Consider the following 26,308-nt stretch of genomic DNA (forward strand, 5'->3'; position numbering starts at 1 on the left):
TACCAAATAGGGCATGTGAGTACCTCAGAGGTTCATATTGGTACCAAAGAGACCACATTAGTACCTCAGAAGTACAAATCGGTACCAAAGAGACCACATTAGTACCTCAAAGGTACATATTGGTACCAAAGATGCCATATTAGATTCTCAAAGGTACATATTGTTACCAAATAGACCATATGAGTACCTCAGAGGTTCATATTGGTACCAAATAGGGCATGTGAGTATCTCAGAGGTACATATTGGTACCAAAGAGACCACATTAGTACCTTAAAGGTACATATTAGTACCTCATAGGTACATATTGAACCAAATAAGCCATATTTGCACCTCAAACGAACATATTGGTAGCAAATGTACAATGGTACATATTAAGATCTTTTTAAAAGGGTTCTGCTCCAAAGACAGCTAGGAACCATTTTTTCACCATTGTATCTGACAGTGTACGAAATACCACAAATATTTCAATTTTTTAATTGTCTGCTAAAAGTGGATTTTGTTAACATCTTGGAGTATACTGTACTAGTATGTGCGTGGTTTAAATTTACATAGATTGAAGGACACAAAACTCCACAAAAGTTAGATTTCGTAAGTTATTTAAAAGTTAAAAGTATATTGAAGTTTATTTATCAAAGTTTATTGAAAACAACAGATTATTGCAATCCTGTATCTAATTTTGTACATGTTTTTTTTGGACTTGTAGCTAGACCCATGATCGCCGCTCTTCCACTGAGACCAACTGTCAATAATGGCACTGGCCTGCCTAGAAAAGGTCTCACACTGCCATCACCCTCCAGCTCCAAGAAGGACAGCAGCTCAACAGCAACCAAAAGGTATGACACTAAGACTCAGCAGGGCATGCAAATACAAACAAGATAACAGTGCAGTGTTTTGTGTTGTAAAGGTCGACTGACATCATTATCAGTCCATGATAAGCAACGCTAAACCTGAAAGAGTTGACTCTGGTTTTAAAGTGAGGCGTACAAAGCAATGCAGTATGACTGGGTTTTACGTGATAAAGAACCATATGAATTAGGGTGACATAGTAAAAAATTATTTTCAAAAGAAAAGAATAAGCGTCTTAACATTGTATAAGTGTAATGCATTAAAGAAATCACCTGCAGCACTTTTAAAGTTTCTGGGATCAGTAACCAATCAACAGCAGTAATTGGTACTATAGGTTAATAATTTGCCTTTTTATCATCTTTCTCTCATTGAAAATGACATTTCTCTGATCAATATTCCTTTGAAGCAGCTTATATCGTCTCAGCTTATCTTGTCACCTTAAGGTTCACTCCTTTAAAGTAAATTAATGAATAAACAGAAGTTTAAGATTATAAGACACAAACCCATCTTTTAAACCCTCCTTAAATGTCTTTGTTTGTGAGTGTCAACTGTCTGTCCTATATACTGTACGTTTGTCATCCTGTGAGTTGTTTTGTCCCTTCCCCTTCTTGTCTGTGCATGTTGCAGTATGTCCAATCTGCCCAGGTTTCTCCTAAAGCTGCCTCACAGGTGAGAATCTGTTTATTTGAAAGGGTCTGCTTTCATCAAGCAAGTGGCTAAGCTACGTTTTTATGTTATCATATTCATATATGGGTTAGTTCACCCAGAAATAAAAATTCTGTCATCATTTCCTTACCTTAATCATAGGCGGAGTTTCGCGTTTGTGCTTTGTGGGGGCAAAAACCGCCAAATAAGGGTATCGCAATTATCGAAAGATTGCATCTTTGAATTAATTTAAACCATATTTAAAAACCACAAACAATTTTAGCTTTAAGTAACTCTACCTATTAGAATATTATAAATATGAATCAAATATGAATTATTATTTCATTAACAGCTCAGACAAAATCGTATTTTGCTCTGGTTTGGGGGGGTAGTGCCACCCTGCACCCCCAAACTCCGCCTATGGATGTAATATAGCACAAACTGTATCTTACAATTATTCCTTTATTTTTTCTTTATATAATCTTAATAGCTCCAATTTTTCTTTTGTGTTTTAAGGAATAAAGGTTATACGCTTTGGAACAACATGGGGTTATTAAATAATGACAGAATTTGTTTTCTGTGAATTGATCATTTATGGTTTATTCATTATTCAGCAGAAGATCTTTACAAACAGGCCATATTCTGAGTAGGTATTTGTGATATCACTAAAACAACACTGTAAAAATTTCTTGTCACACTTAAAGGTGCATTGCGTAACTTTTAAAATTATCTCTTGACAGAAATGCAATATAATATACGTAACAATACTATCAGTGGTGTATAAAGACCTTACATCATAAACTGTATTGTTTTTATTACTTTAGAATGAGCAGTTTTTATCTACATACACCGTTTCAAGTTGCCGTCATGTTTCTACAGTAGCCCTAAACGGACAAACTGTTGTACAGCGTGAGTTTTGTCCCTACGCTCCTGCGTCCGAAACCACTTTCATTTGTAGGAGGCACAAAGCACTACTTCACCCACTATATAATATAGAAGAATGCGGTGTCGGACACAGCGGCAGTTTCAGACTAGATATGTTTGTCCTGTGGTGGCTACTATATGCGTTTTGAAATTGAGAGGTGAGCTGTCGTTTCCAATTCGCAATTTCACCACTAGATGCTGCTAAAATTTGCACACGCCACCTATAAAGTTTTAATTTTAATCAATTTCGAATTACAACTTTCTTGACTATTGAGTAGTTGATATAAATTGATACGTGCTGATACACGTTAAAAGTCATTATAGGGATCTTTTATGTTTCATCTATTAAGTTTTGGATGTACATATCTATATCTTTTGAATTAAAGGGACACTCCACTTTTTCTGAAAATATACTTTTGACATTTGATTTTTACTGTTTTGGAATCCATTCAGCTGATCTCCAGGTGTGGCGCTACCATTTTAGCATAGCTTAGCACAATCCATTAAATTTGATTAGACCATTAGCATCGCGCAAAAAAATAACCAAAGAGTTTGGATATTTTTCCTATTTAAAACTTGACTTTTCCAGCTCCCCTAGAGTTAAACATTTGATTTTTACCATTTTGGAATCCATTCAGCTAATCTCCGGGTCTGGCGGTACCACTTTTAGCATAGCTTAGCACAATCCATTAAATCTGATTAGACCATTAGCATCGCGCTAAAAAATAACCAAACAGTTTGGATATTTTTCCTATTTAAAACTTGACTCTTCTGTAGTTACATCATGACCTAAGACTGACAGAAAATTAAAAGTTGTGATTTTCTAGGCAGATATGGCTAGGAACTATACTTTCATTGTGGCGTAATAATCAAGTACTTTGCTGCTGTTACATGGCTGCAGCAGGCGTATTGATATTACTCACTGCCCAAAATAGTCCCCTGCCATTGAAAGTTACTAAGGGGACTACTTTAGGCTGCTGCATAATATCATTGATAATATCAAAATGAGCATATTTTCACAAAAAAGTGGAGTGTCCCTTTAAAGTGTGCAGTAAACTCTGTTACCATGAAACTCCTGCTGGTGCCATTCATTTCATTTTCACTCCTGGCTGTCCTTGCCTGCCAGTATGTTGGCGTACACAGAATGGGTCACGTAACGTCCGAACCTTCATAGACTAACTACAGCTTGTTGCTTCTGTACATATTGCTATTATTTACACTGAGCCTAACAGAGCATGAGGATACCGCTGACTTTTTTTTAAAACTGGATAACACCGTCCACCAATGGCTAGGCCAGATGAACCCTCCAGTCTGGATTAGACTTGACCCTGGCAACCAGCAAATTGCTGATGGGGTCTTTTCTTTTGTTGTGAAGTTTTAAAGGGTTCCCACTAACAAAGCAATGGCAAACCGGGGCATGAACAAGTCACACAGAAGAAAACACATTTGATTTGTTTGTCTTGTTTGTGCTTGCTGTGTCTCTGGGGAAAGCCGGTGTCAGTTATAATTGGCCAGTCGGCAGTGATGTTACCGGTATTATCTCATTTCCTGCGCTCTGTTTTACTGTTTACATTTATGAGGAGATTTGGTTCCTGTTTCAGGTAGGGTATTGTAGGAAGTTAGGTTTCAGGAAAGATCATTTTGTTGTTGTCAACAGGTCAAATATATTAAAAAATATTAAATACAATTAAAAAAAAGAGGTTTTGTTGCTCAGGAAAGTCATGTAATCTTTTTTAGTAATTGACTTTCTAACACTTTATAAAACTTCTATACTTCTATAATATAAGTTTATGAGTATTTCTTGAGTAATACTTGTTGCTGCATATGTATTTTCTTAAATAAAAAAAAAAAGTTGACTACATGTTTATAAGATCATAATCTATTTATGAGGACAATAAAACTTGCAATGATACTTTACTTATATAATACTATATACTTTAATAATTTCCCAAATGTTTTTCTTAGTCTTTCTTCTAAGCTTTACGGCATTTAAACATTGTAAAAGGCACTATATAAATAAATATGACTTGTCTTTCCAGTGAAAATGATGTAAGAATTTCCTTTTGTCTCTTGCACTCACAGCACTGTGAAGAGAACAAATTCATCAGAACAGGTTGGTCCCAAAAGGAAAGACAGTGTGGATTCCAAAACCAATCGAACCCGTGCTGGTTCCATTGGGAGCAATGCAAGTGGAAAGAAAGTCACAGAAACGTATGTAAAAATATACTTATTCTTTGTACCCATAATTACAGAAAAGCTGTATAGAAATAGAAACAGAATACAAAATAACTAATAGCAATTAATAGTATATGCAAACACAATTGTGACCCAGCCTGTGAAAACTCTACCAAAGTCATTTTTGTAATCTACAGTTTAAAAAAACATAAAATCATCTTGCATAATATAAAGAACATTCTGTAAAAATATAATCTTCATATCTTTTAAATTGACTGAGTAAGACCATGTCAAAGATTGAAATCAATGTGAAACCATTGATTAAAATAAAACTTTGATTTAGATATTTAGAGATTTCTGGGATTTTACAGACAGGGTCACAAGTACACACACATACAGGGTTCAAAATGTAAAATAAATTCCCACTCAAATTTTTTAACTCATTACTCTGTATTTTTGGGATGTTTTGAGATTACTTAGCAATTAATTATTTATTAAAACAGTTTTAATTATTTTTGACAATGCAATGTCAAAGTGTGTTGCTCTCAGCATCGCATAAAATTATCTATTGTTTAGTAGAGTAGTATATTTGTATAGACGGTTTCAGCAGTAACAACATAAACAAGCGGCTGTCGCGGTCCGCACGTAACTTCCGGTAAACTCCGCAACAAATTACTTTAAACGTAGTTTATTTATAAAACAAGCAAAACAACAGCACAAAGATTACCTAGGAAACCAAAACATTTGTTATTTTCGACGAGGCGTTTGTTCAAGAGATCACTTTAGCAACTAGTCAGACCATTAAAAAAACGAAAACCGAAAGTAACGTTCGGATCCAGACGTGTATCAGGTGCGTCCGATGAAACCGTCTATACGGTATGTGACCCAGGATCACAAAACCAGGTATAAGGATCCTGAAATTCCTGAAGTTGAGATTAATAAAAGCTTTCCATTGAAAGGTATGGTTTGGTAGAATAGGACAATATTTGGGAATATAATTTTGAATATGTGGAATCTGAGGGTGCAAAAATATCAAAATATTGAGAAAATCTCCTTTAAAGTTGTCTAAATAAAAGTCCTTATAGATGACAAATACATTTTTTTATACATTTACAGTAGGAAATTTATGAAATATCTTCATGGAACATAAACTTAATATCCTAATGATTTTTGCCATAAAAATGTATAATTTTGACACATATAATGTATTGTTGGCTATTGCTACAAATGAAGAGTTTGCTTTCAAAACGCAATAAATCCATTTTGACTAATTTCGGTAAAAATATGATTTCTATACAAAGAAAGTGACAAGATGAAAAACACTATTTTCTGTTACAAACTTTCACATAGCATCCTTAGGTTATAATAACATAGAAAATTAAAATCCATAATTTGATATTCAAAGATTTATTATAAAAACTGATTATTTTTTCGCAAAATGCAATAAATCCATGACAAGTTTTTTCAAAATGCTATAAATCTATTGAATCAACATATAAATGTGCATTCATGTTTGCCATGTTATATTCATGTAGTTGACTAGTGGTATACACCGATTAAAAAAAACATTAATGTCATCAATCAAAACACTTACTTTGTCATATTAAGAACACTGTCATTGCTGCTGTTATACTTGGGACGTTGTTGCTGAACTTTTTTGACAGCGATCAGCTGTAAAATATTAATTGACTTAAAATAATAGAAAGTTTTTTAGGGTCAGTGTGTTAGCATGACAGAAGCTTGATGGTGTCGTGGAGAAGAAGCAACAGCCGGCATTTTTCCTTTGCCCGAGTGCCTCTACGTAAATTATTAGATTTTGATGGCTTACGTTTCTTCTCCGCCACAGAAAACCACCACAGGTTTATCAATGCCATCAAAAGTATTTTTTTTGTGTGTGTTTTATTTGTTGATCACAAAGTAGATGAGGAAAACCAGGATTCTGTGTGTATTCAACGCGCCGCGTTACAATGCGTGGAATGGTGCGCTGTGATTGGTTGAGCGGATTTATTGCATTCTGCAGAGAAGGAGGACTAGCGTTTATTGCGTTTTTGAAAAAAAAGATAGAAAAGATAACAGAATAACACAGCGAATATCGGATTTTGCATCAAATTAAGAATTTACTTTTTAATACTGACCTGATACAATATTGATTTTGGTGGTAACTCATTTTTTTTAAATAGCATTTATCGGTTAAACTTTTCAAATATACTCCTGCTACTTATAACTGGTTTTATGGACTTGGGCTACATATATAATTGCATAAATTGTTTAATGCTATATGCATTAAATAGTTCTTGAATTGAAATCCATGCATTTTGTACCTTTTAAAGTCACCAGCCATTGCACACTTGCCAAATGTTATTTTTGGACCCTTTGGGCCCATACTGTTACATTACACAAATGCATACATACATGCACATACACTTAAACACATTTGGATGACTTGCTTCCTCTCTCTTACTTCTTGCAGCAAACAGAGAGAGCCTGTGTTCAGTGCAGGTAAGAGTCAGGTGGCCTGTTCCCATGTGAAAGAGTAATGTGCCTCTGAGCCATGACTGGATCAGTCACAAACAACATAGCAAATTTGTTCCCTCATTTCTCTTTTTGACTGCAACAAAGCAAGACATAAAATGAATGGTTGAAAACTCTTGCCCTAAAATAAATGGCCGACCACCCAGCATTTATTTTTTAGCGGTAATGCAATTTGGTAAGACAGAGTACAGATGTTGCCACGGGATTCACAGTAAATCAGATTGCTTTCTTAATCGAAAGAAACAAGCAGGAGATAAAATAAATCCAGGGCTTGCTGTATGTGTCCTCTCCAGTCGTGGCTCATGGAAGATCCATTTCAATTGCACTGGTCTACATCAATCCATACAGTCCATCGGTTCATCCCTAATAACAAGCTAATCCATTTCCAGTAACGCATCATCCATCTCTTACCAGCAAACTTTAGTTTTCCTTCTCTTGTTTTGGTCTTTGTATTTTTCAGTTTACACTTAATTTTATTCTTTCTTATTTATATTTTTATTGTAATGTAAAGGGTCATGACATAGTAGTTCACAACCATATTACTGAATATTGTTGTTTCAAATCACTATTAAAAAATTTCCATCTCCTTTCCGTATGGCTAGAACGTTTAGTGTGCGTAGCCATACATTATAAGGCAGAATAAAGCAAGCGGTTGCAAACTTATGTTCCTTATATTTGACCCAGTTACAGTAATTAACTGAGCTAAAAACTAATTGAAGTCATAAAGATGGCTAGTGCAGATGTTAAATATACCAAAGGGAAAATGAATACCTGGGTGAGCGCACTGGACTGTGCTTATAAAGTAATGAATCAGATTGGGTTAGGGAGCTCTCTGCAATCTCACATGACTGTCTCTGTCTCCATACATTCATAAAGGGATGCGACGTGTGACGCACTGCAAAGGTAGGCACTGGTGTCAACTGTTCCTTGTGTGAGCGGCTCTGTGGATGTAACTTGATTCTTAAGCCAGAGTAAAGTCATTTAAAGAATGAGAGATTGTAAGCAGGATTGAAGTTGCAAAGACTGTAAATAACTTTTATCAGCAAGTATGAGCTTTAACCTTCTATATGTCTCTTTAAAGACCTCATGAAATGGCTTGAGGGAAGTTTTTTGTCTGTATTGATGGTTTCCCTAAGTAAAACAGGAAGTTGAGATGAGGCGTATCAAGAGGCTCCACTTCTATTTTTAAATGGCCAGTAGTCTGCACATTCTCAGAAAAAAGTACAAGAAGGTAGAAAAGTTGTCATTCGGGTCGTAGTTACCTTTTCAAAAAGTCCTTAATGGTATTGTTCCAAATTGGTAAATTTTTAGGCCCTTTTTACTGTCCCAGTGACCGCTTTTGTACCTTTTTGTACCTTTTTTTCTGAGAGTGTAGCATCATCACAGCCCTGAGTTTTGATTGGCTGCTTCCTATTGCTAATCATACACAGACAGCCTGATCTCACAAATTTCCGTGTTATAGTCACGGAATATTTTGCGCATTTATCTGTGTCATTGTCACGGATCTCCGCATTTTGATCCATGTCCGTATTTTCTTACAATTGTCGCTTGGGTTTGGGGTTAGAGCGACTTTCTGTTACATAAAATGACATTCTAACCCAAACTCCAAATCTAACCCCAAACCCAAGCAACAATGGTTTGAAAATAGGAAAACTGTTGAGTAACCAATACGAGAAACTGACACGGATAAGAAAGTCTGTGGTATGGACAAGGAAAAATGCGGAGAGATCCGTGACAATGACACTGATAAATGCGCAAAATATTCCGTGACTATACCACGGAAATTTATGAGATCTGGTTATTCTAGAAAATATTTTCTTGGTGAAAAACTTGAATTATGTCCTATATTTAACAATTTTGTTGTGTTTTGTTTGGTCCAAATAACTAAAATCAATTTAAAATAATTTTTAATTTAAAATTTTAGACACGGTCTGTCAATTCAATTCAAAGTCTTTATTAAAAGATTAGAAGAATCAAAGTTTGATTTCAGTCATTGATTTCAATCTTTGACATGGTCTTTCTCAGTCAATATTAAAGATATCAAGGTTATATTTTAACAAAATGATTGTAAAAAATTGGTTAAACTTTAAAAAGTTTGTTACCTGGTTGCCTTACATTTTTGAGTTAATTCAACTTAAAAATATTAGTTGACAATTTTACACAACTTTCTTTTGAATCAACTAATATTTTTAAGTTGAATTAACTTAACATTTTAAAGCAACCAGGTAATTCAAATCTTTTTTACACTGTAGGATGATTTTATGTAGAAAACTAGCACTTTTAGCATAGCTTAGCACAATCCATAGAGTCTGATTAGTCTATTAGCATTGCGTCTAAAAAAATAACCAAATAGTTTGGATAATTTTCTTATTTAAAACTTGACTCTTCCGTAATTACATTGTGTACTAAGACGGACAGAAAATTTAAAGTTGTGATTTTCTAGGCCGATATGGTTAGGAACTATACTCTCATTCCGGCGTAACAATCAAGGACTTTGTTGCCGTATTATGGCTGCAGCAGGCGCAATGATATTACGCAGGGCCGAAAATAGTCCCCTTTCAATTGCAGGGGACTATTTTCGGGCACTGCGTAAAATCATTGCAAAACTCTTTTGTAATTTTTAAACAATGCTAATGGTCTAATCAGATTCAATGGATTATGCTAAACTATGTTAAAAGTGGTAGCGCCATACCCGGAGATCAGCTGAATGGATTCCAAAATGGTAAAAGTCAAATGTTTAACTCTAGGGGAGCTGGAAAATGAGCATGAAAAAAGCATGAAACGTACACTTTAAGCGTTTATTTTTTGCCAGTGTGTGTATTCCCTGGGCTTCAGACCCATGACCCTTGTGTTGCTAGTGCAATGCTCTATCAATAACACAAAGCAAGAACAAAACTTAGCCCCAAAACTCCACTGGGTCTATCATGGGGTCTATCTGACAGTTTGAGAGCTCTGGCTTTATAATAACCGAATCAACACCCACAGAGCTGTCCTACATAAGGATATGGTTTGATCTGATGAATGCGTGTTTGAAAGAACTTCCCCACTTTTTCCAGAAATGCCACCCTTCCCAGTGAACTAATGCTCACTTTGTTTAACACCCATCTGAGCAATGCCAACCTGTGGTTGATTGCAGTGATTTGCAGTGATGCTAAAACACAACCTTAGTGACATTGCGTTGACAACTGGATGTTTTTCTCACTGCTCGCAGCATTATCTTCACATGCACCACCATGGGAGACTCACGTTCTCCCGCAGTCTCACAGCAGTGCATCCAAAGGCTTTTATTTCATTAGTATAGTGTTGCTTTTTTGCTCTACGCACACGTTTGCTCAGCTCTTAAAGGGCATCTATCATCCTGCATTTTATCTCAACCAGCTTTTCTGGTTTTTCTGTGAAACTGGAGTTTGGTGTATATTATATGTCAGGCATTAAATGACACATTGAGTGGAATTTATTTTCCCCGAACCCGACTCTATTTTCTCTCTTCAATGTTGATGCAACAAGATGTCAATGACTCAATAATACACCCACTGCATTGTTTAGTCACAAAACTCAGAAAGACAATCAAACCAGGAAGGCTTGCGCATAGAATACCAAAAATACCTAAAATACATTTGATCAGTTTGTCGTCAGTGTTTCTTGTTTTTCCTTGAGTAAGACATTAAGATTTCCAAGCATCTTCCCTACAGTCTCAGAAAACAAGGTACAAGAAGGTACAAAAGTTGTCACCTTTTCAAAAGTACACTTATGTATCTAAAAGGTGCATATTGGTACTTCAAAGGTACACATTGGTAACTGGTACATACTGTATTAGGACCTTTATAAAATTTACCTTTTTTTCTGAGAGTGTACCGTTTGTGTACTAAACTGCAAAAAAATACTTTCACATCAGTATTTTTATCTTCGTCTAAATGATTAAATATTCATTAAAAACAAACTGACTTGAGAAGCACATATAGCATAATTATTTTACAGAATATATTTTGAATTCAATTTATTTTTACCTGCTGGCAAATTTTGAAGTATACAGTATATGCATTACTCGGTATTGTTAGTTTTATATTTGAAACAAGAAAAATAAGTAAAGATGAGGGAAAAAAGAATGCTGCATTATCTGAATACATTATCTCATGCAGTTATTCTTCAGAAATAAATTGTATCTTATTTCCACGTTTATGCATTTATGCTTTAATCCAAAGCAATATTGATATATTAAATTTCCAATCAGGTAATATCTTTTTTTGCAATTCAAAGCCATAACTTTTGCATTGCCAGCTCCATCACTCTAAAAAATATGGACTGTTTCAACCCATGGTTGGATCAAATATAAACAAAGCCAAGAAAATCTCCATATTTGACCTAACCATGGGATAAAACAACCCAGCATTTTTCAATTACCACTAGTAAATTAAAATAAAACTAAAGCTGTCACTGGGATGGTACCCTTTATGTACCATTCAACTTTGAAGGTCCTACACTGCAAAAAATGATTTTCAAGAAAAAAAAATCTTAGTATTTTTGTCTTGTTTTCAATAAAAATATCTAACAATTCTTAAATAAAGATGCTTTTTCTTGATGAGCTAAACACCCAAATAAAATAAGTCTAGTTTTTAGACCAAAAATATTCAATTTAGTGATTTTGTGCATAAAACAAGCAAAAAAAAATCTGGCAATGGGGTAAGCAAAAAATATTTTCTTAAACACTAAATTTAAGATGAATTCAAGAAAAATTTTCTCACCCCATTGGCAGATATTTTTGCTTGTTTTATGCACAAAATCACTCAATTTGATATTTTTGGTCTAAAAACTAGACTTATTTTCTATGGCTGTTTAGCTCATCAAGAAAAAGCATCTTAATTTAAGAATTTTTTGATATTTCTGCTAAAAACAAGACAAAAATAATAAGCAAGAAGGTAATTTTTTGCAGTGTATAAAACACTAAAGCATTTACTGATAAAAAACTGTAAAAACTCTGTGTATGTTTTGATCATCGCTCTGAATCGATTTCTAACAAAAGTCTTTTACAAAAAGGCAATTATCTCACCTTTTTGCTCAAAATTGCCTATTTAAAAAAAAACCTACCCATATTTTAGAGGTGATAAAAAGAGAACAAATAAAGATTTGTTCTTTCATTTGATACATCGTATGTTTATATATTTAATGAAGAAACTTTAGAAGGCATTCAACTTTTGTGAAAATCATAAAAATGCTCATGCTTGCTGGCAACTTTAAAAAAAATGCTGGCAGGGAAAGAGTTAAGAAGGTTGAGATATTTTTACTGAAAACAAGACAAAAATACAGCTTGAATATGACTTATGGCGCTTTTCCATTGCATAGTACCCCACGGTTTAGTTTAGTTTGGATCGGGTCAGCTCACCTCACTTTGGCTTGGTTAGCTTTTCCATCGAGTTAAGTATTACTTCGCAGTGGGAGGGATTATAGGCGTGTCGTTATATTTGCGCTGCCTACTGTTGTGACATCATACAAGTGAGAGCGTCATTGTACATTCCCATACATTTATTTATTTCTCAGTCCGCCACAAAAATTAAAATTGGCCACCACAAATAGATGTTTGCACATCGCGTTTATCACTACCTCTGTCTCAGATGACAGTTTCTGTTTAAACACCCGTTGTGTCAGTCGACTGAGCGTCATTGAAGTTGCATTCAAGCATATATAATGCTGACGTGCTCGTCGCGAATGTTCCGCCACAGACTGCAAGTCTGGAAAAAAATGTTATGGTGTCCATGATTCTAAACCTGCGGTTGTTTTTCGTCGCTAAAAGGGAGTTTGGGAACTTATAGCAGAGCACAGATGACAACATGTTTGCTCGAGACAGCGCAAGCTAGCACGAAGGTAAAGCTAATCTTTTACATTAGTGATGACGCTGGTAGTGACGATTCTCCTAGACCAATCAGTGATCTACAGTGTTTTTGCGTCACGTTTGGTATCATCTCGGGTCGCTTGGAACCCCAACCGAGGTGGTACGAAAAAAAGTATTGGGTACTACTTACTGCACCCAGTGGAAAAGCTCCCAAAAGTAAGCTGACCCGACCCAAACTAAACCAAACCGTGGGGTACTATGCAATGGAAAAGCGCCATTGTTTTGCAGTCTGGTACAGTAGCTTGGTCTTGATGAGAAGCCCTGTCCTGTGTTTATCTAGTGGAGTGATATCTAAATCTGTTGGACAATGTCTGACTATGTTTTCATTATACTTTACCCAATTCTCCACCCTGTCCTACACCTCCTATGGCCCCGTCCCATTTTACCACTTTACCCAGTAACTGTGCAGATCTCCCTGCACCGACCGTCAAAACGGACCGGATCCGCTGAACCCCCCAAATCCGCGTCAGCTGTTCCCTCGCAGCCCACCAACATCCCGACAGGGCCCAAGATTCTGTCTGACAAAGCTGCTCGGTCCGGTGCCAGAAAGGTCCCACTGTTTACTCTTCCTCTGAGGAAGTGTACTGCTCAGTCAGGCCACTCCCCCTTAGACACGCCCAGTTATAGGAGCCCAATCAAATCTCCCAGCCAGTATTTTCAGATCTGTTACTAATCAACAGCTGTGATTTTAGATGTAGCCACGTGTTATGGTTTAAATCCTTTGTTCTGTTTTGTTGTAATTCGTTTACTCATTTTTTTGAGATTTGTTGTTTATGTTGTTAGACTGCATGTGTGCACTTTTTGCTTTTGATTATATTTGCATTTTGATTAACTGTATATTTCCTTTACGTTTTCATTGTATGTATATTACTAATTCATCAAACAGAAAAATATTCACATGCTTTTGCACTTGATTGTGTGTTGTTTATCCTTACATTTAAATGGAATGCATGTCAAATATACAATAAAGTACATACAAATGGCTAAAGCTTTTCCTTTAAACCTCTCTAATCTATTTGATTCTGTTATTGTTATTGAACATAAAATATACAGATTTTTAAGCATTATCTTGCAGTTCTTTCTAATCCTTTCGTTTAAATCTGGATTAACATTTAATCTTGATTTACACTGACAGAAGAAAAGGTCACTAGGAGGATGGTGCCCTTTAAAAAGGTCCTAATATGCACCATTTGGGTTCAGATAATGTATCTGAGATACCATTATGTATCTTTAAAGACAAAGGTATACTTTTTTAAAGGGTACCGCCTTTTGTAACTTTTTTCTGTGAGAAAAATATATCTTATATCTGCAATATTCAAGATTAAAATGTAATGCCATTAAGCACACAAATTATAATCCTTTTTAGCGACCAATGAATTTTCTTACTCCTAAAGTCTATGTTGCTTTTTCTAGATGAAGGTTATGTCAAAATGTATTTAAAGGGACGACCCATCACCATGTACATGCCCAAAGACCTGGTGGACACCTACAGCCTAGAAGCAAAGATTGATTTGCCTCCTAAGAAACTGAAGCTAGATTGGGTGTATCCTTTTGGTAATGGAAATGCAATTATATTTACATTGATTCTTGTGTTGGACCTTCATTGCTATAAAATTGAATGAGCTATTGATTTAAAAAAAAAAATGATCTGGCACTAATCATTTTTTAGGGCTAATATAATAATAAGATATTTTTTATTGCTCTACATTGTTATAAATGTGGTTGAAGTCATAGTTTTACACATGATGTGATGCTTCATAAGCACAAACTGCAAGATGTGTCTGCTTATAGAGATATTAGTTGCTATTTTTTATTGTCGGAATGAATTACTTTTGTACATTATTTCCAAAATTAATTTGGCACATCCTTTAAACAGGGCTGTGTTATAATACACTGCAAAATATGATTTTCAAGAAAAAAAATTCTTAGTATTTTTGTCTTGTTTTCAGTAAAAATATCTAAAAATTCTTAAATTAAGATGCTTTTTCTTGATGAGCAAAACGACCCAAGAAAATAAGTCTAGTTTTTAGACCAAAAATATCAAATTGAAGTGATTTTGTGCATAAAACAAGCAAAAAATAATAATAATCTGCCAATGGGGTAAGCAAATTTTTCTTGAATTTTTCTTGAATTTAGTGTTTAAGATAAATGTTCAAGATTTTTTTGCTTATACCATTGGCAGATTGTTTTGCTTGTTTTATGCACAAAATCACTTAAAAACAAGACAAAAATACTAAGAAAATGTTTTCTTGAAAAAAAATTTGTAGTGTAAGCACTGCAAAAAATGATTTTCAAGAAAAAGAATTCTTAGTATTTTTGTCTTGTTTTCAGTAAAAAATATCAAAAAAATTCTTAAATTAAGATGCTCTTTCTTGATGAGCAAAACGACCCATGAAAATAAGTCTAGTTTTTAGACCAAAAATATCAAATTGAAGTGATTTTGTGCATAAAACAAGCAAAAAAAAAAAAAATCAGCCAATGGGGTAAGCAAATTTTTCTTGAATTTTTCTTGAATTTAGTGTTTAAGATAAATGTTCAAGATTTTTTTGCTGATACCATTGGCAGATTGTTTTGCTTGTTTTATCCACAATATCACTTGAAAACAAGACAAAAATACTAAGAAAATGTTTTCTTAAAAATAATTTTTTGTAGTGTAAGCACTGCAAAAATTGATTTTCAAGAAAAAAAATTCTTAGTATTTTTTTTTCAGTAAAAATATCTAAACATTCTTAAATTAAGATGCCTTTTCTAGATAATCAAAACGACGTTATTAGACCAAAAATATCAAATTTAAGTGATTTTTTGCATAAAACAAGCAAAAAAAATCTGCCAATGGGGTAAGCAAAGAAAAATGCAAGAAAAATTTGCTTACCCCATTAGCAGTTTTTTTTTGCTTGTTTTATGCACAAAATCACTTAAGTTTGATATTTTTGGTCTAAAAACTAGACTTATTTTCTTGATTTATTTTGCTCATCAAGATAAAGCATCTCAATTTAAGAATTTTTAGATATTTTTCTGATAACAAGACAAAAATACTAAGAAATGTATTTTTTTGAAAATCATTTTTTGCAGTGTATAAACAACTGAAAACCATGCTTGACCTAAAGCAATCTGAGGTGGTCTTCTGATAATAGATAATACCACATTTCTGATTCTTGACTATGACCAAGTTATGGTTATCGGGGCCGGGACTGTCGATCCAACCTCTACTTGCTTCCAACGGGGGAAACGGTTTATTTCATTGCGTCTGTGGTTGTGCTTTATAATGTGGATGAGCAACTTCAAAGACACTACACTGCACATACTGATGATATCAAGTGGTAAGACTATATTGAGTGTTCGTAAAACCAACAAATTTTTATATATTTAAAAGTCAAATACTTTTTTACAATTTAATGAACATCGTATATCAGTATAAAGAAGTGTTCTGCAGTGCATGAGATTCAAATTTCGACTCAACAGAGACATAAATGTGTGACGTCCTCTCACTGCTGTGTCATCACAGTCACAGCTGCCCATGCACTTCTGTCACTCTTGTTTATTCTCCCCTAAAAGCCTAGCTGTCCATCCTGATAAAATCACCATAGCAACAGGACAAGTGGCTGGCACGTCCATGGATGGAAAAGTAAGTACTGTTGATATTTTAAACTGGTAACTGTCAGACACTAATCCCAAAACATATTGCCAATATAGCGAAAATGTGTTTCCTAAGCATCACATGCTCAGCAAGAGTCAGTCAACAGATGTGGATGATGAAGATCTCATATGCATCTGCTTAAAATGAAATGATCTTAGGTCATTGATGGCAGTTTTGTTTGATTTTGGCAGCAGCTGGCCCCTCATGTGCGAGTGTGGGACTCTGTGAGTTTGAACACGTTGCACGTTCTTGGAACTGGTTTCTTTGATAGAGCTCTAGTGTGCCTTTCTTTTTCAAAATCAGTAAGTGCCAAACACCAAATATTATTTTATTTGCATTGCTACTGTATTTGCATTTCATTGGCCATGTGCTTGTTCTCTGCACATTGACAATAAAGTTGGGGTGAATTTCTTTAAAAACTATTGTTTACTATTGTTTAGAACGGTGGAAGCTGGTTGTGTGTTGTTGATGATTCGAATGATCACATCCTCTCTGTATGGGACTGGCAGAAGGAAGAAAGGTTTGCTGAAGTGAAGGTGAGACAATAAAGATAAGAATAAAGTTGTATATTTTTCATGAAGTCTCATGTTAATGACTGTTTTTCTGATGTTCTTGCAGTGCTCCAATGAGTCTGTGTTTGCTGCTGATTTCCACCCGACGGATGCTAATATAGTTGTTACCTGTGGGAAGTCGCACCTATATTTTTGGTCATTGGAGAAGGGCTCTCTTGTGAAAAAACAGGGTCTATTCGAGGTAAATCTTTTAGACTTTTGTGCAAGTCTTTTAATACCACGGCGCTGTTGAATGCTTTATTCTGATTGGTTGAAAAATGTTCCACAAGTATGCATTAAATTACCTGACCTATCAAATGTCTTAAAATAACCACCAGAGCAGTGTATTGGCAATGTTTGTGGTATAAGCGGAATAATTGACTCTGGTCCTTTGAATTATTTAAAAATAATGCACACTGCTTCATGTCGTGTTGCATTACCACCGTGGCTGTGCATTATTTTCGAATAATTCAATGGCCAAACTCAATTATTCCTTACATATTTAATGATAGTCTAATGCATCATTTGAAGAGCACCTATTGTCCCATTCACGTTTTTAAATTTCCTTTGGTGTGTAAGTGTGTATTAGTACATGTTAACGATATGCAAAAGGTACAAACCCCAAAGTAAACGTTGACGTGAGTTATAATCTCCAACGTAAATCTCTTTTCTTGGACTACAACAAACACACGAATTGTAGGCAACAGTTTACTTCCTGGTATTGGTGATGTAGACAAGACCGGCATTATCATAATTCCTCCCGCTTCGGACTCACAGCCTGTAAGTTAACTCTTGTTAGCAACCGAATCTTTCAAACATGGTAAGGAGCGTTACATTTCCGGCTGACATCAGAGGTATTCAGGTCAATCAAAACGTACAGATTAGCTGGCCAATCAGGGACACAGAAATTTTCAAATCTGTGCGTTTTAGGAAGAAAGTGAAATCTGGTACGATATGTGGAAAATAATGTGTTTTTTAAACCATAAACCACGCGAACACATTGTATTATACCAAAAACACAAAATAACGTTGTTTTTAGCAATGAAATAGGTGCTCTTTACATATCTGTTGTACACACAGTGGGGTCTGAGACATCCAACATCTGATACCACAAGTGAAACTACTTTACTTTTTGCTAAATTAATATACATTTTTCATTATATGCTTATTATACCTATAAATAGCATAACAATTCAAGTGAACAATTTCTAAATGAAAAACATAAATCTCAAGTGTTTTTCTTCGTCTTTTTTTGCCTTTATGGCACTCAAGCTTAAGTGGATGCCAAATAAATGCATGTTAATTCCAAACATTCATGCATTTGGCAGACACTTTTATCCAAGCATACAGTGCAGTATACATTTTAGTATGTGTGTTCCCCTGGGACTCGCCCCCATGACCCTTTTGCACTACTAATGCAATGCTCTGTGATGTTCCCAAATCCTGAGAATTGGTAAAGAATATTACATTTAGCTTTAGGGGAAATAAAAGATCGAAAGGGTTAAATGTTCAATGACCCCACTATATGGCAATAATAGAGTACGTTTACCACATTTTACAAAACACTTTAAGCTACATTAAGCTATGTGCCTCGGTGCCTTCACTGTAAAAAACAGCATGAAGTTAAAACAACTTGGTTGAATTGACTTGCAAAACCTAGTATTTTAAGTTTTTACCTGTTATAAGATGACATAACTATAAGTTGAAATTGTTTTAAGTTCATTTTAGTGCCTCAAAGGTACATATTGGTACCAAATGTATACATATCTGTAAAAAATTTGCTGTTATTATGCAGTTGCCAGTAAATAACATAAATGTAAAATCTACAGTAAGTTACTGACAGCTAGTTGCAATATTACAGTGAAACATGCATTGTCTGTTTTGTTTCAAGTTTGTTGCTCCATATCTGCTCAAAAAATAAAGTCATGTTTATGTTTTTTGCAGAAACAAGAGAAGCCCAAGTTTGTATTATGCGTGACTTTTTCTGAAAACGGCGACGCTATCACAGGAGATTCAAGTGGAAATATACTTGTTTGGGCCAAAGGTGAAAGATCTTCTTTATTATGAAGAATAATGTATAATTGTACAGAAATCAACAAGAATGTATTAAGATAAGCTTGGTTTCCTTTTGATTGTTTGGTACGGCAGCAAAGTTCTTCTTTAGTACGCTGTAATGATAGTACAGTATAGTTCCTAGTTTAATCTGCCTAGAAAATTGCAACTTTTAATTTCTTGTCGGTCTTAGTACACAATGTAACTACAGAAGAGTCAAGTTTTAAATAGGAAAAATATTGAAACTCTGGTTATTTTTAGCGAGATGCTAATGGTCTAATCAGATTCAATGGATTGTGCTAAGCTATGCTAAAAGTGCTAGTGCCAGACCCGGAGATCGGCTGAATGGATTCCAAAACTGTAAAAATCAACTCTAGGGGAGCTGGAAAATGAGCATATTTTCAAAAAAAGTGGAGTGTCCCTTTAAATGGAGGTGTTGTGTCATGCTTCACAGGTTGTAATCGTATTAGCTTGGCTATTCAGGGTGCGCATGAGGGGAGCGTCTTTGCACTTTGCATGATGAGAAATGGGACGCTGGTCTCTGGTGGGAAAGACCGCAAACTCATCTCCTGGGATGAAAATTACCAAAAAATTCAGACGGTTGAGGTAAGGCATTACACGGATATATTTTTCATTCAGTCTACAAGCAACAACAACTACATTTGCTTTTTGTTATTTTTCCTCTCAGGTGCCTGAGTTATATGGCCCTATTCGAACTGTTGCTGAAGGAAAGGGAGAGACTGTTCTGATTGGAACTACTAAAAACTACATCCTACAAGGTAGTCTGGATGGGGAATTCATACCCATTACGCAGGTGGGTGAACTACCTAAACTATAAGACCCAGAAGTGGCCATTTTTGGCATGAAAATTAAACACAATTGGTGCTTGTCCTAAATCCGAACTCGAAAAAAAAATGTATGCTATTCAACGTGATGCTTATCTAAATACGATTTTTTTATTCTCAGGGGCACATTGATGAATTATGGGGCCTGACTGTGCATCCACAGAAGCACCAATTCCTCACCTGTGGTCATGACAAACATGTGTGCCTATGGGACTCAGTCGCCCATCAGCCAATATGGACCAAAACAATGGAGGTGAGCAAGTGTATCTATGCATTATGTTCGCATTGCAAAAGTCATGGGTTCGAATCCCAGAGGTCGCACATAGTTCACCTGCATCACAGCTGACTGTGGGTGTGACTTTAGTTTCCTGTTTTCAGTAACTTTTCGCTACTGTTACTATAATGATAAGCTCACTCTGTGTTTTTTTCGGCTTGAGTTATGTTTATAGGATAACAGGATGTCTGATTGGACATATGTGTGTATTTTTCTCTCCGGACAGGATGCCGCCCAATCGGCCGGATTCCACCCGTCTGGGGCAACGGTTGCTATAGGAACGCAGACGGGCAGGTAAGAGAAGCTATTTATTTTCATCAAACACATCATTTAAATGCTGAAAAGGTCTAATGGAGTGTCGCCCGGAAGACCCAAACACTTATTATTATGCTAATGCGACACAGTAACACAATAGTATCCCAGCGGCAATGTTTAAACGCTTTATTCCCAACCAATCCTGATAATGGCACTTCATGAAGACCTCAACAGCCGCAGCTTTCATTTAGTTTGAGGCGCTACATTGTGGATAATAATGTCATTTTCTTCATTACTAATCTGCACAGGTGGCTCGTCCTCGATACGGAATCGAAGGATCTGGTGACCGTGCACACGGATGGGAACGAACAGCTGTCGGTTATGCGCTTTTCTCCAGGTTAGAGAGTTCTCCTGCCGCTACAGATTAAAGTCTCTGCAACTGATTAAGTTGGAAAATCTCTCTCGCTCTTTCCAGATGGCAGTTTCCTTGCAATTGGGTCACATGACAACTACATCTACATTTATGCTGTGGGAGAAAACGGCAAGAAATACAGCAGAGTTGGAAAATGCTCAGTAAGGATGTGTATTAATGAACAATATGCCTGTTTGCATATTAAAGATTACTATTCAGCTGTTACAAACCATCTGTCTCTACTACACGATGATCATTAAGATGTTTTTCCTGCTCACATACAGTCAACAACACAAATCATTATTTTGTTTTCTGTAATATTTGTACCCATTGTGTGTTACTGTGGCTCGCAGGGTCATTCTAGCTTCATAACTCATCTGGATTGGTCTGTGGATTCTCAGTACTTGGTTTCAAACTCAGGAGACTATGAGATCCTTTACTGTAAGTATTTAAGGAAGTTCAAACTAGACTGACTTAAATGAAACCTTACTGTATAGTGCAATGTGGGACTTTTAGAAAGATCTCTTGACAGAAAGGGGTGAGCTGTGGACTGAGTTGGTTGCAATTCACAGTCTCACCACTAGATGCCGCCACAAATGTACACACTGGTCCTTTAAATTAAGATGTCACTATGATATTGCCACACTTCATTGCAACTACACTTTATCTACTTTAAGACGTTTTTGTTGTAAATTAAGCACTGTTGACATATTTTTGTTCTTTGACAGCACAATATTACATACACATATACCCATGCTTAACTTTTTAATCTTAATTTATCTGTAATAAGTGAACTGTGCTTTAGATAAAATGACAGTAATCACTCAATATGACATTTTGTGTAAACCCCAAGCTATTTTTATTACATGTTTAAAGTATGACTATTAAAGGGACATTCCACTTTTTTGAAAATATGCTCATTTTCCAGCTCCCCTAGAGTTAAACATTTGAATCTTACAGTTTTGAAATCCATTCAGCTGATCTCCGCTAGCACTTTTAGCATAGCTTAGCATAATCCATTGAATCTGATTAGACCATTAGCATCTCGCTAAAAAATAACCAAAGAGTTTGGATATTTTTCCTATTTAAAACTTGACTCTTCTGTAGTTACATCGTGTACTAAGACCGACAGAAAATTAAAAGTTGTGATTTTCTAGGCAGATATGTCTAGGAGCTATACTCTCATTCTGGCGTAATAATCAAGGACTTTGCTGCTGTAACATGGCTGCAGCAGGCGTAGTGATATTATGACTGCCCGAAAATAGTACCCTTGGTTATTTTCTATAGCAGGGGACTATTTTCGGGCAGTGTGTAATATCACTACGTGCTAAGCTATGCTAAAAGTGCTAGCGCCAGACGTGGAGGTCAGCTGAATGGATTCCAAAACGATACAGTAAGAGTCCAATGTTTAACTCTAGGGGAGCTGGAAAATGAGCATATTTTCAAAAAAGTGGAGTAACCCTTTAACCGTTAGAAAATAATACAGTATGTATACTGTTAGTAATCCATGGTGTTGTTTTTTAGGGATCCCATCTGTGTGCAAGCAAGTTGTGAGTGTGGAGACCACCCGTGACATTGAATGGGCCACTTTCACCTGTACTCTGGGCTTCCTTGTTTTTGGTAACTTCAATTTTTATTTATGGATAGCATAGTGCCTAACAACATTCTAGGGCCACAAATATATTTCCAATAAAGGACAGCCTAAAATGTATTTTTACTCATTATAAAAAATTAATACATCAATGTTAATTAAAGGATTACTCCACTTTCTTAAAAAAATCCAGATAATTTACGTACCCCCGATGTCATCCAAAATGTTGATGTCTTTCTTTGTTCAGTCGAGAAGAAATTAAGTTTTTGAAGGAAAACATTCCAAGATTTTTCTCAATTGAATAGACTTTATTGGACCCCAACCGTTTACAGTTTAAATGCAGTTTCAAAGGACTCTAAACAATCCCAAACGAGGCATAAGGGTCTCATCTAGCAAAACGTTGTAATTTTTGGCAAGAAAAATAAAAAATATGTACTTTTAAAACACAACTTCTCGTCTTGCCCCAGCTGTGTGATGCGCCAGTGGACCTCACGTAATTGCGTAATTATGTTAGCGGTCACGCGTTATATAAGTGAAACCCACATTTGCGGACCATTTTCAACAATAAACTGACACAAAGACATTAATTAGTATCATTCCACATACAACAACATTGAAACGGTCCTCTTTCTCCACACTTGTAAACACTGGGGCGGTAGTTTTGCATACGTCATGCGTGACCTTCCGACGTGATGACGCATTACGCGAGGTCGCGCTGGCGCATCACACGACTAGTGCAAGATGAGAAAGTGTGGTTTAAAAGTAAAAAAATTTTCTTGCCGAAAACGACAATCGTTTTGCTAGATAACACCCTTATGCCTCGTTTGTGATCATTTAGAGCCCTTCGAAGCTGCTTTGTAACAGCCATTTTAAACTGTAATGAAATTGTGAACAGTCAAATAAAGTTTATTAAATTGAGAAAAATCATGGAATGTTTTTCTCAAAAAACTTAATTTCTTCTTGACTGAACAAAGAATAACATAAACATTTTGGATGACATGAGGATAAATTATTGGGATTTTTTTAAGGAAGTGGAGTAATCCTTTAATTAAAATCTTATTTTAAAGGCAGAATATGTAAGATTTTTATAATAAAATATCCACGAGTACCGAAACCCCCAAAAAACGTAATTCATGACCTCATCCGTGAACATGATCCCTGTATTCCATACAACTGTGGATGTGAAAACGACATCTTTCTCGTTGTTCCACTCTCATTAATGCCGCCATCAAGATTCGCTTTCGTTATTGTTTTGAAAATGTGACCTCAAGCGGCAAAAATGTACGTATTGTGCCTTTAAAGGGACACGCCTCTTTTTTAGATAATATTCTCATTTTCCAGCTCCCCTAGTGTTAAATATTTGATTTTTACCATTTTGGAATCCATTCAGCCAATCTCCGGGTCTGGCGGTACACTGTAAAAAATCCAATTAATGAAATGTTGGACGGGCAAAAATATATAAGTTAAACCAATTTTTTTGTTTGAGCTAGTTGAGAAGACATATTATTTTAAGCCTAGATAAATCTGTGTTTAAAACATTAAATGAATGGTTATTTTCAATTCCAGTCAACATTCAGAATGGCTAATGTTGACTGAACTAATTAAGACAAATCAGGTAAATATGTGGACTTTGCAGCTTTGTTTCCTGACAACAAAATGCTCCTAATATTACTGTTATTTGGTCACAAAATGTAATTGTAAGAGTTGTTCAGGCGTGAATGTATGTGCTTAAAGTTTAAATATGCGGTCGGTTAATAAAGATAGCGTCTATTTAAAAATGTGCTCGGACACTTTCGGACGGAGCTCCATATGAGCTCAATATGAGCTCCAGAAAATCATTGGCGCTTAAGCGCTCACACCCCGCCCAGCGCAGCCTCGCCTCGGCAAGCGCATCAGAAATCGACTGCTGGCTCTGATATCTCTGTGGCGTTTAAACGTGATTTAATTCATTTTAATTTCTCATACTTAACAATGAAAGGGTTATGTTTTAAATCATATTTTAGGATTTCACTTAATTGATATGGCTGTTGAGTGATGTTTCATATCTTTTACATTCGTTATAACCGGACTGCATGCGAATTTGAACTTCAGAGCTGAAGGAGCGGGTGGAGAAATAGTCCCAATATCATAACAATCTTAAATAAAACTTCTAAATATACCCGTGTGTGTACCCGTGTGCGCGCGCGCGTGCGCGCGACCCGCTCGCGCGTGCGTGTGTATGTATGTACAGTATGTGCGTGAGTTTTTAATTTAAAATGTCTTAACTCGGAAGGATCTGGAACACAGGTCATTTCATCTGAGATCAATCCGCACATAACAGCCTGAATCACTTACTGATTCACATGACACAAGTCATCAGCCGTTTCCTCAAGTTCACGTCAGGTAAGTGTTTGTAAATAAATGTTAATTTTAGACTCTATTAATTGGCAAAGACGCAAATACTCGACGTTTTTGTAAAGATATAAGTTATATAAAGGTGTGTTATGTTATGTGTCCGAGTTAAAGTGGAGCTATTTTAGTTAAGATTACCGGACAGGGTTTATTACTCCGTCTTAATTATAATTGGGACATTTTTACAAACAAACCTTATATAATACAATACTGGCGTGCATTTTGAGACAAAAGAATAGCACTCATATGTTAAGAGATGTCAGTATTTTAGTCAGTGATAAGTCCTGTTCGAGAAAACCGCCCAATAGTGTTTAATTCAATTACGTGTGATGTCTGAGAGAAATTTGGCAATTTTAGGGTATAAAGTCTTTCACCGTCAAGCTTTATTATATTAAAACATGTATTTATGTATGTGTGTGTGTGTATTTATATTCCTCTGTTTATCAAACCAGAGCGGTGATGATGTGGAGAGAGGCAGAGAGGGATACATGGTGAAAGAAGTTCTCCTAAATGGCCCTGGAGATGTTCTGACTGATTTTGGAGTGCTTTTGGACTGTTTTATGCCCTCTATTTAGAGAAGACTTAATTCTGTATGTTCAGTCTGTATGATAAGTGAATAAAGCTTTTGTTTTTATGTGACTGAAGTTAATTATTTGTTAACAACACCAGCATAAATTATTTGATAAATAATTTTAAAAAGTTTATTAAGTATTCCCAAATAATAAATATTAATTGAAGTAACACATAAAACATTGAGTAAATACTTAAAATTTAATTGACAGAGTCTTTGCTGTAAGTTTTTAAAGATTCAACTGATTAAAACATTTTAGTTGAATGAACTATAAAGCTAGTTGAGCAAACATACTTTTTTATATTTGAGTCAAAATTGGGCCAACTAAAAAACATCAATCCAGGTAACACTTTGGAGTCAGAAATTGAGTGAACGTAAAATTTCTGTGGAACTAGTTACTAAAAAATAATTCATTGAGCCAACAATTTATTTTTTACAGTGTACCACTTTTAGCATAGCTTAGCATAATCCATTGAATCTGATTAGACCATTAGCATCGCGCTCAAAAATAACCAAAGAGTTTCAATATTTTTCCTATTTAAAACTTAACTCTTCTGTAGTTGCATCGTGTACTAAGACTGACGGAAAAATTTAAAGTTGCGATTGTTTAGGCCAATATGGCTAGGAACAATACTCTCATTCTGGTGTAATAATCAAGGACTTTGCTGCCGTAACATGGCTGCAGGAGGCGCAATGATATTACGCAGCAGCTGAAAATAG

The 26,308-nt window shown here is 35.5% G+C and overlaps 1 protein-coding gene across 11 annotated transcripts in view; it reads left to right on the forward strand.

Moving 5' to 3' along the window:
* The window catches only part of eml1 (EMAP like 1), a 63,658-nt gene that overhangs the window by 35,370 nt on the left and 1,980 nt on the right, over window positions 1-26,308 (forward strand). For 4 of the 11 annotated variants that reach the window (XM_073812242.1, XM_073812238.1, XM_073812244.1 and 1 more), the window contains 20 exons: window positions 704-833; window positions 1,474-1,515; window positions 4,498-4,626; window positions 7,061-7,089; window positions 7,999-8,025; window positions 14,423-14,552; window positions 16,180-16,329; window positions 16,565-16,634; window positions 16,838-16,948; window positions 17,087-17,182; window positions 17,265-17,399; window positions 19,142-19,241; window positions 19,704-19,855; window positions 19,938-20,063; window positions 20,216-20,347; window positions 20,595-20,662; window positions 20,932-21,020; window positions 21,099-21,196; window positions 21,389-21,476; window positions 22,560-22,655. In XM_073812242.1, coding sequence (XP_073668343.1) covers window positions 704-833; window positions 1,474-1,515; window positions 4,498-4,626; window positions 7,061-7,089; window positions 7,999-8,025; window positions 14,423-14,552; window positions 16,180-16,329; window positions 16,565-16,634; window positions 16,838-16,948; window positions 17,087-17,182; window positions 17,265-17,399; window positions 19,142-19,241; window positions 19,704-19,855; window positions 19,938-20,063; window positions 20,216-20,347; window positions 20,595-20,662; window positions 20,932-21,020; window positions 21,099-21,196; window positions 21,389-21,476; window positions 22,560-22,655 — 1,998 coding nt within the window. Of the gene's footprint in view, window positions 1-703; window positions 834-1,473; window positions 1,516-4,497; window positions 4,627-7,060; window positions 7,090-7,998; window positions 8,026-14,422; window positions 14,553-16,179; window positions 16,330-16,564; window positions 16,635-16,837; window positions 16,949-17,086; window positions 17,183-17,264; window positions 17,400-19,141; window positions 19,242-19,703; window positions 19,856-19,937; window positions 20,064-20,215; window positions 20,348-20,594; window positions 20,663-20,931; window positions 21,021-21,098; window positions 21,197-21,388; window positions 21,477-22,559; window positions 22,656-26,308 lie in introns of those variants that run through there. The other 7 variants (XM_073812243.1, XM_073812245.1, XM_073812239.1 and 4 more) reach the window with 6 other exon arrangements.

This window comes from Paramisgurnus dabryanus, chromosome 17, assembly GCF_030506205.2.
Source record: "Paramisgurnus dabryanus chromosome 17, PD_genome_1.1, whole genome shotgun sequence".
Lineage (NCBI taxonomy): Eukaryota > Metazoa > Chordata > Actinopteri > Cypriniformes > Cobitidae > Paramisgurnus > Paramisgurnus dabryanus.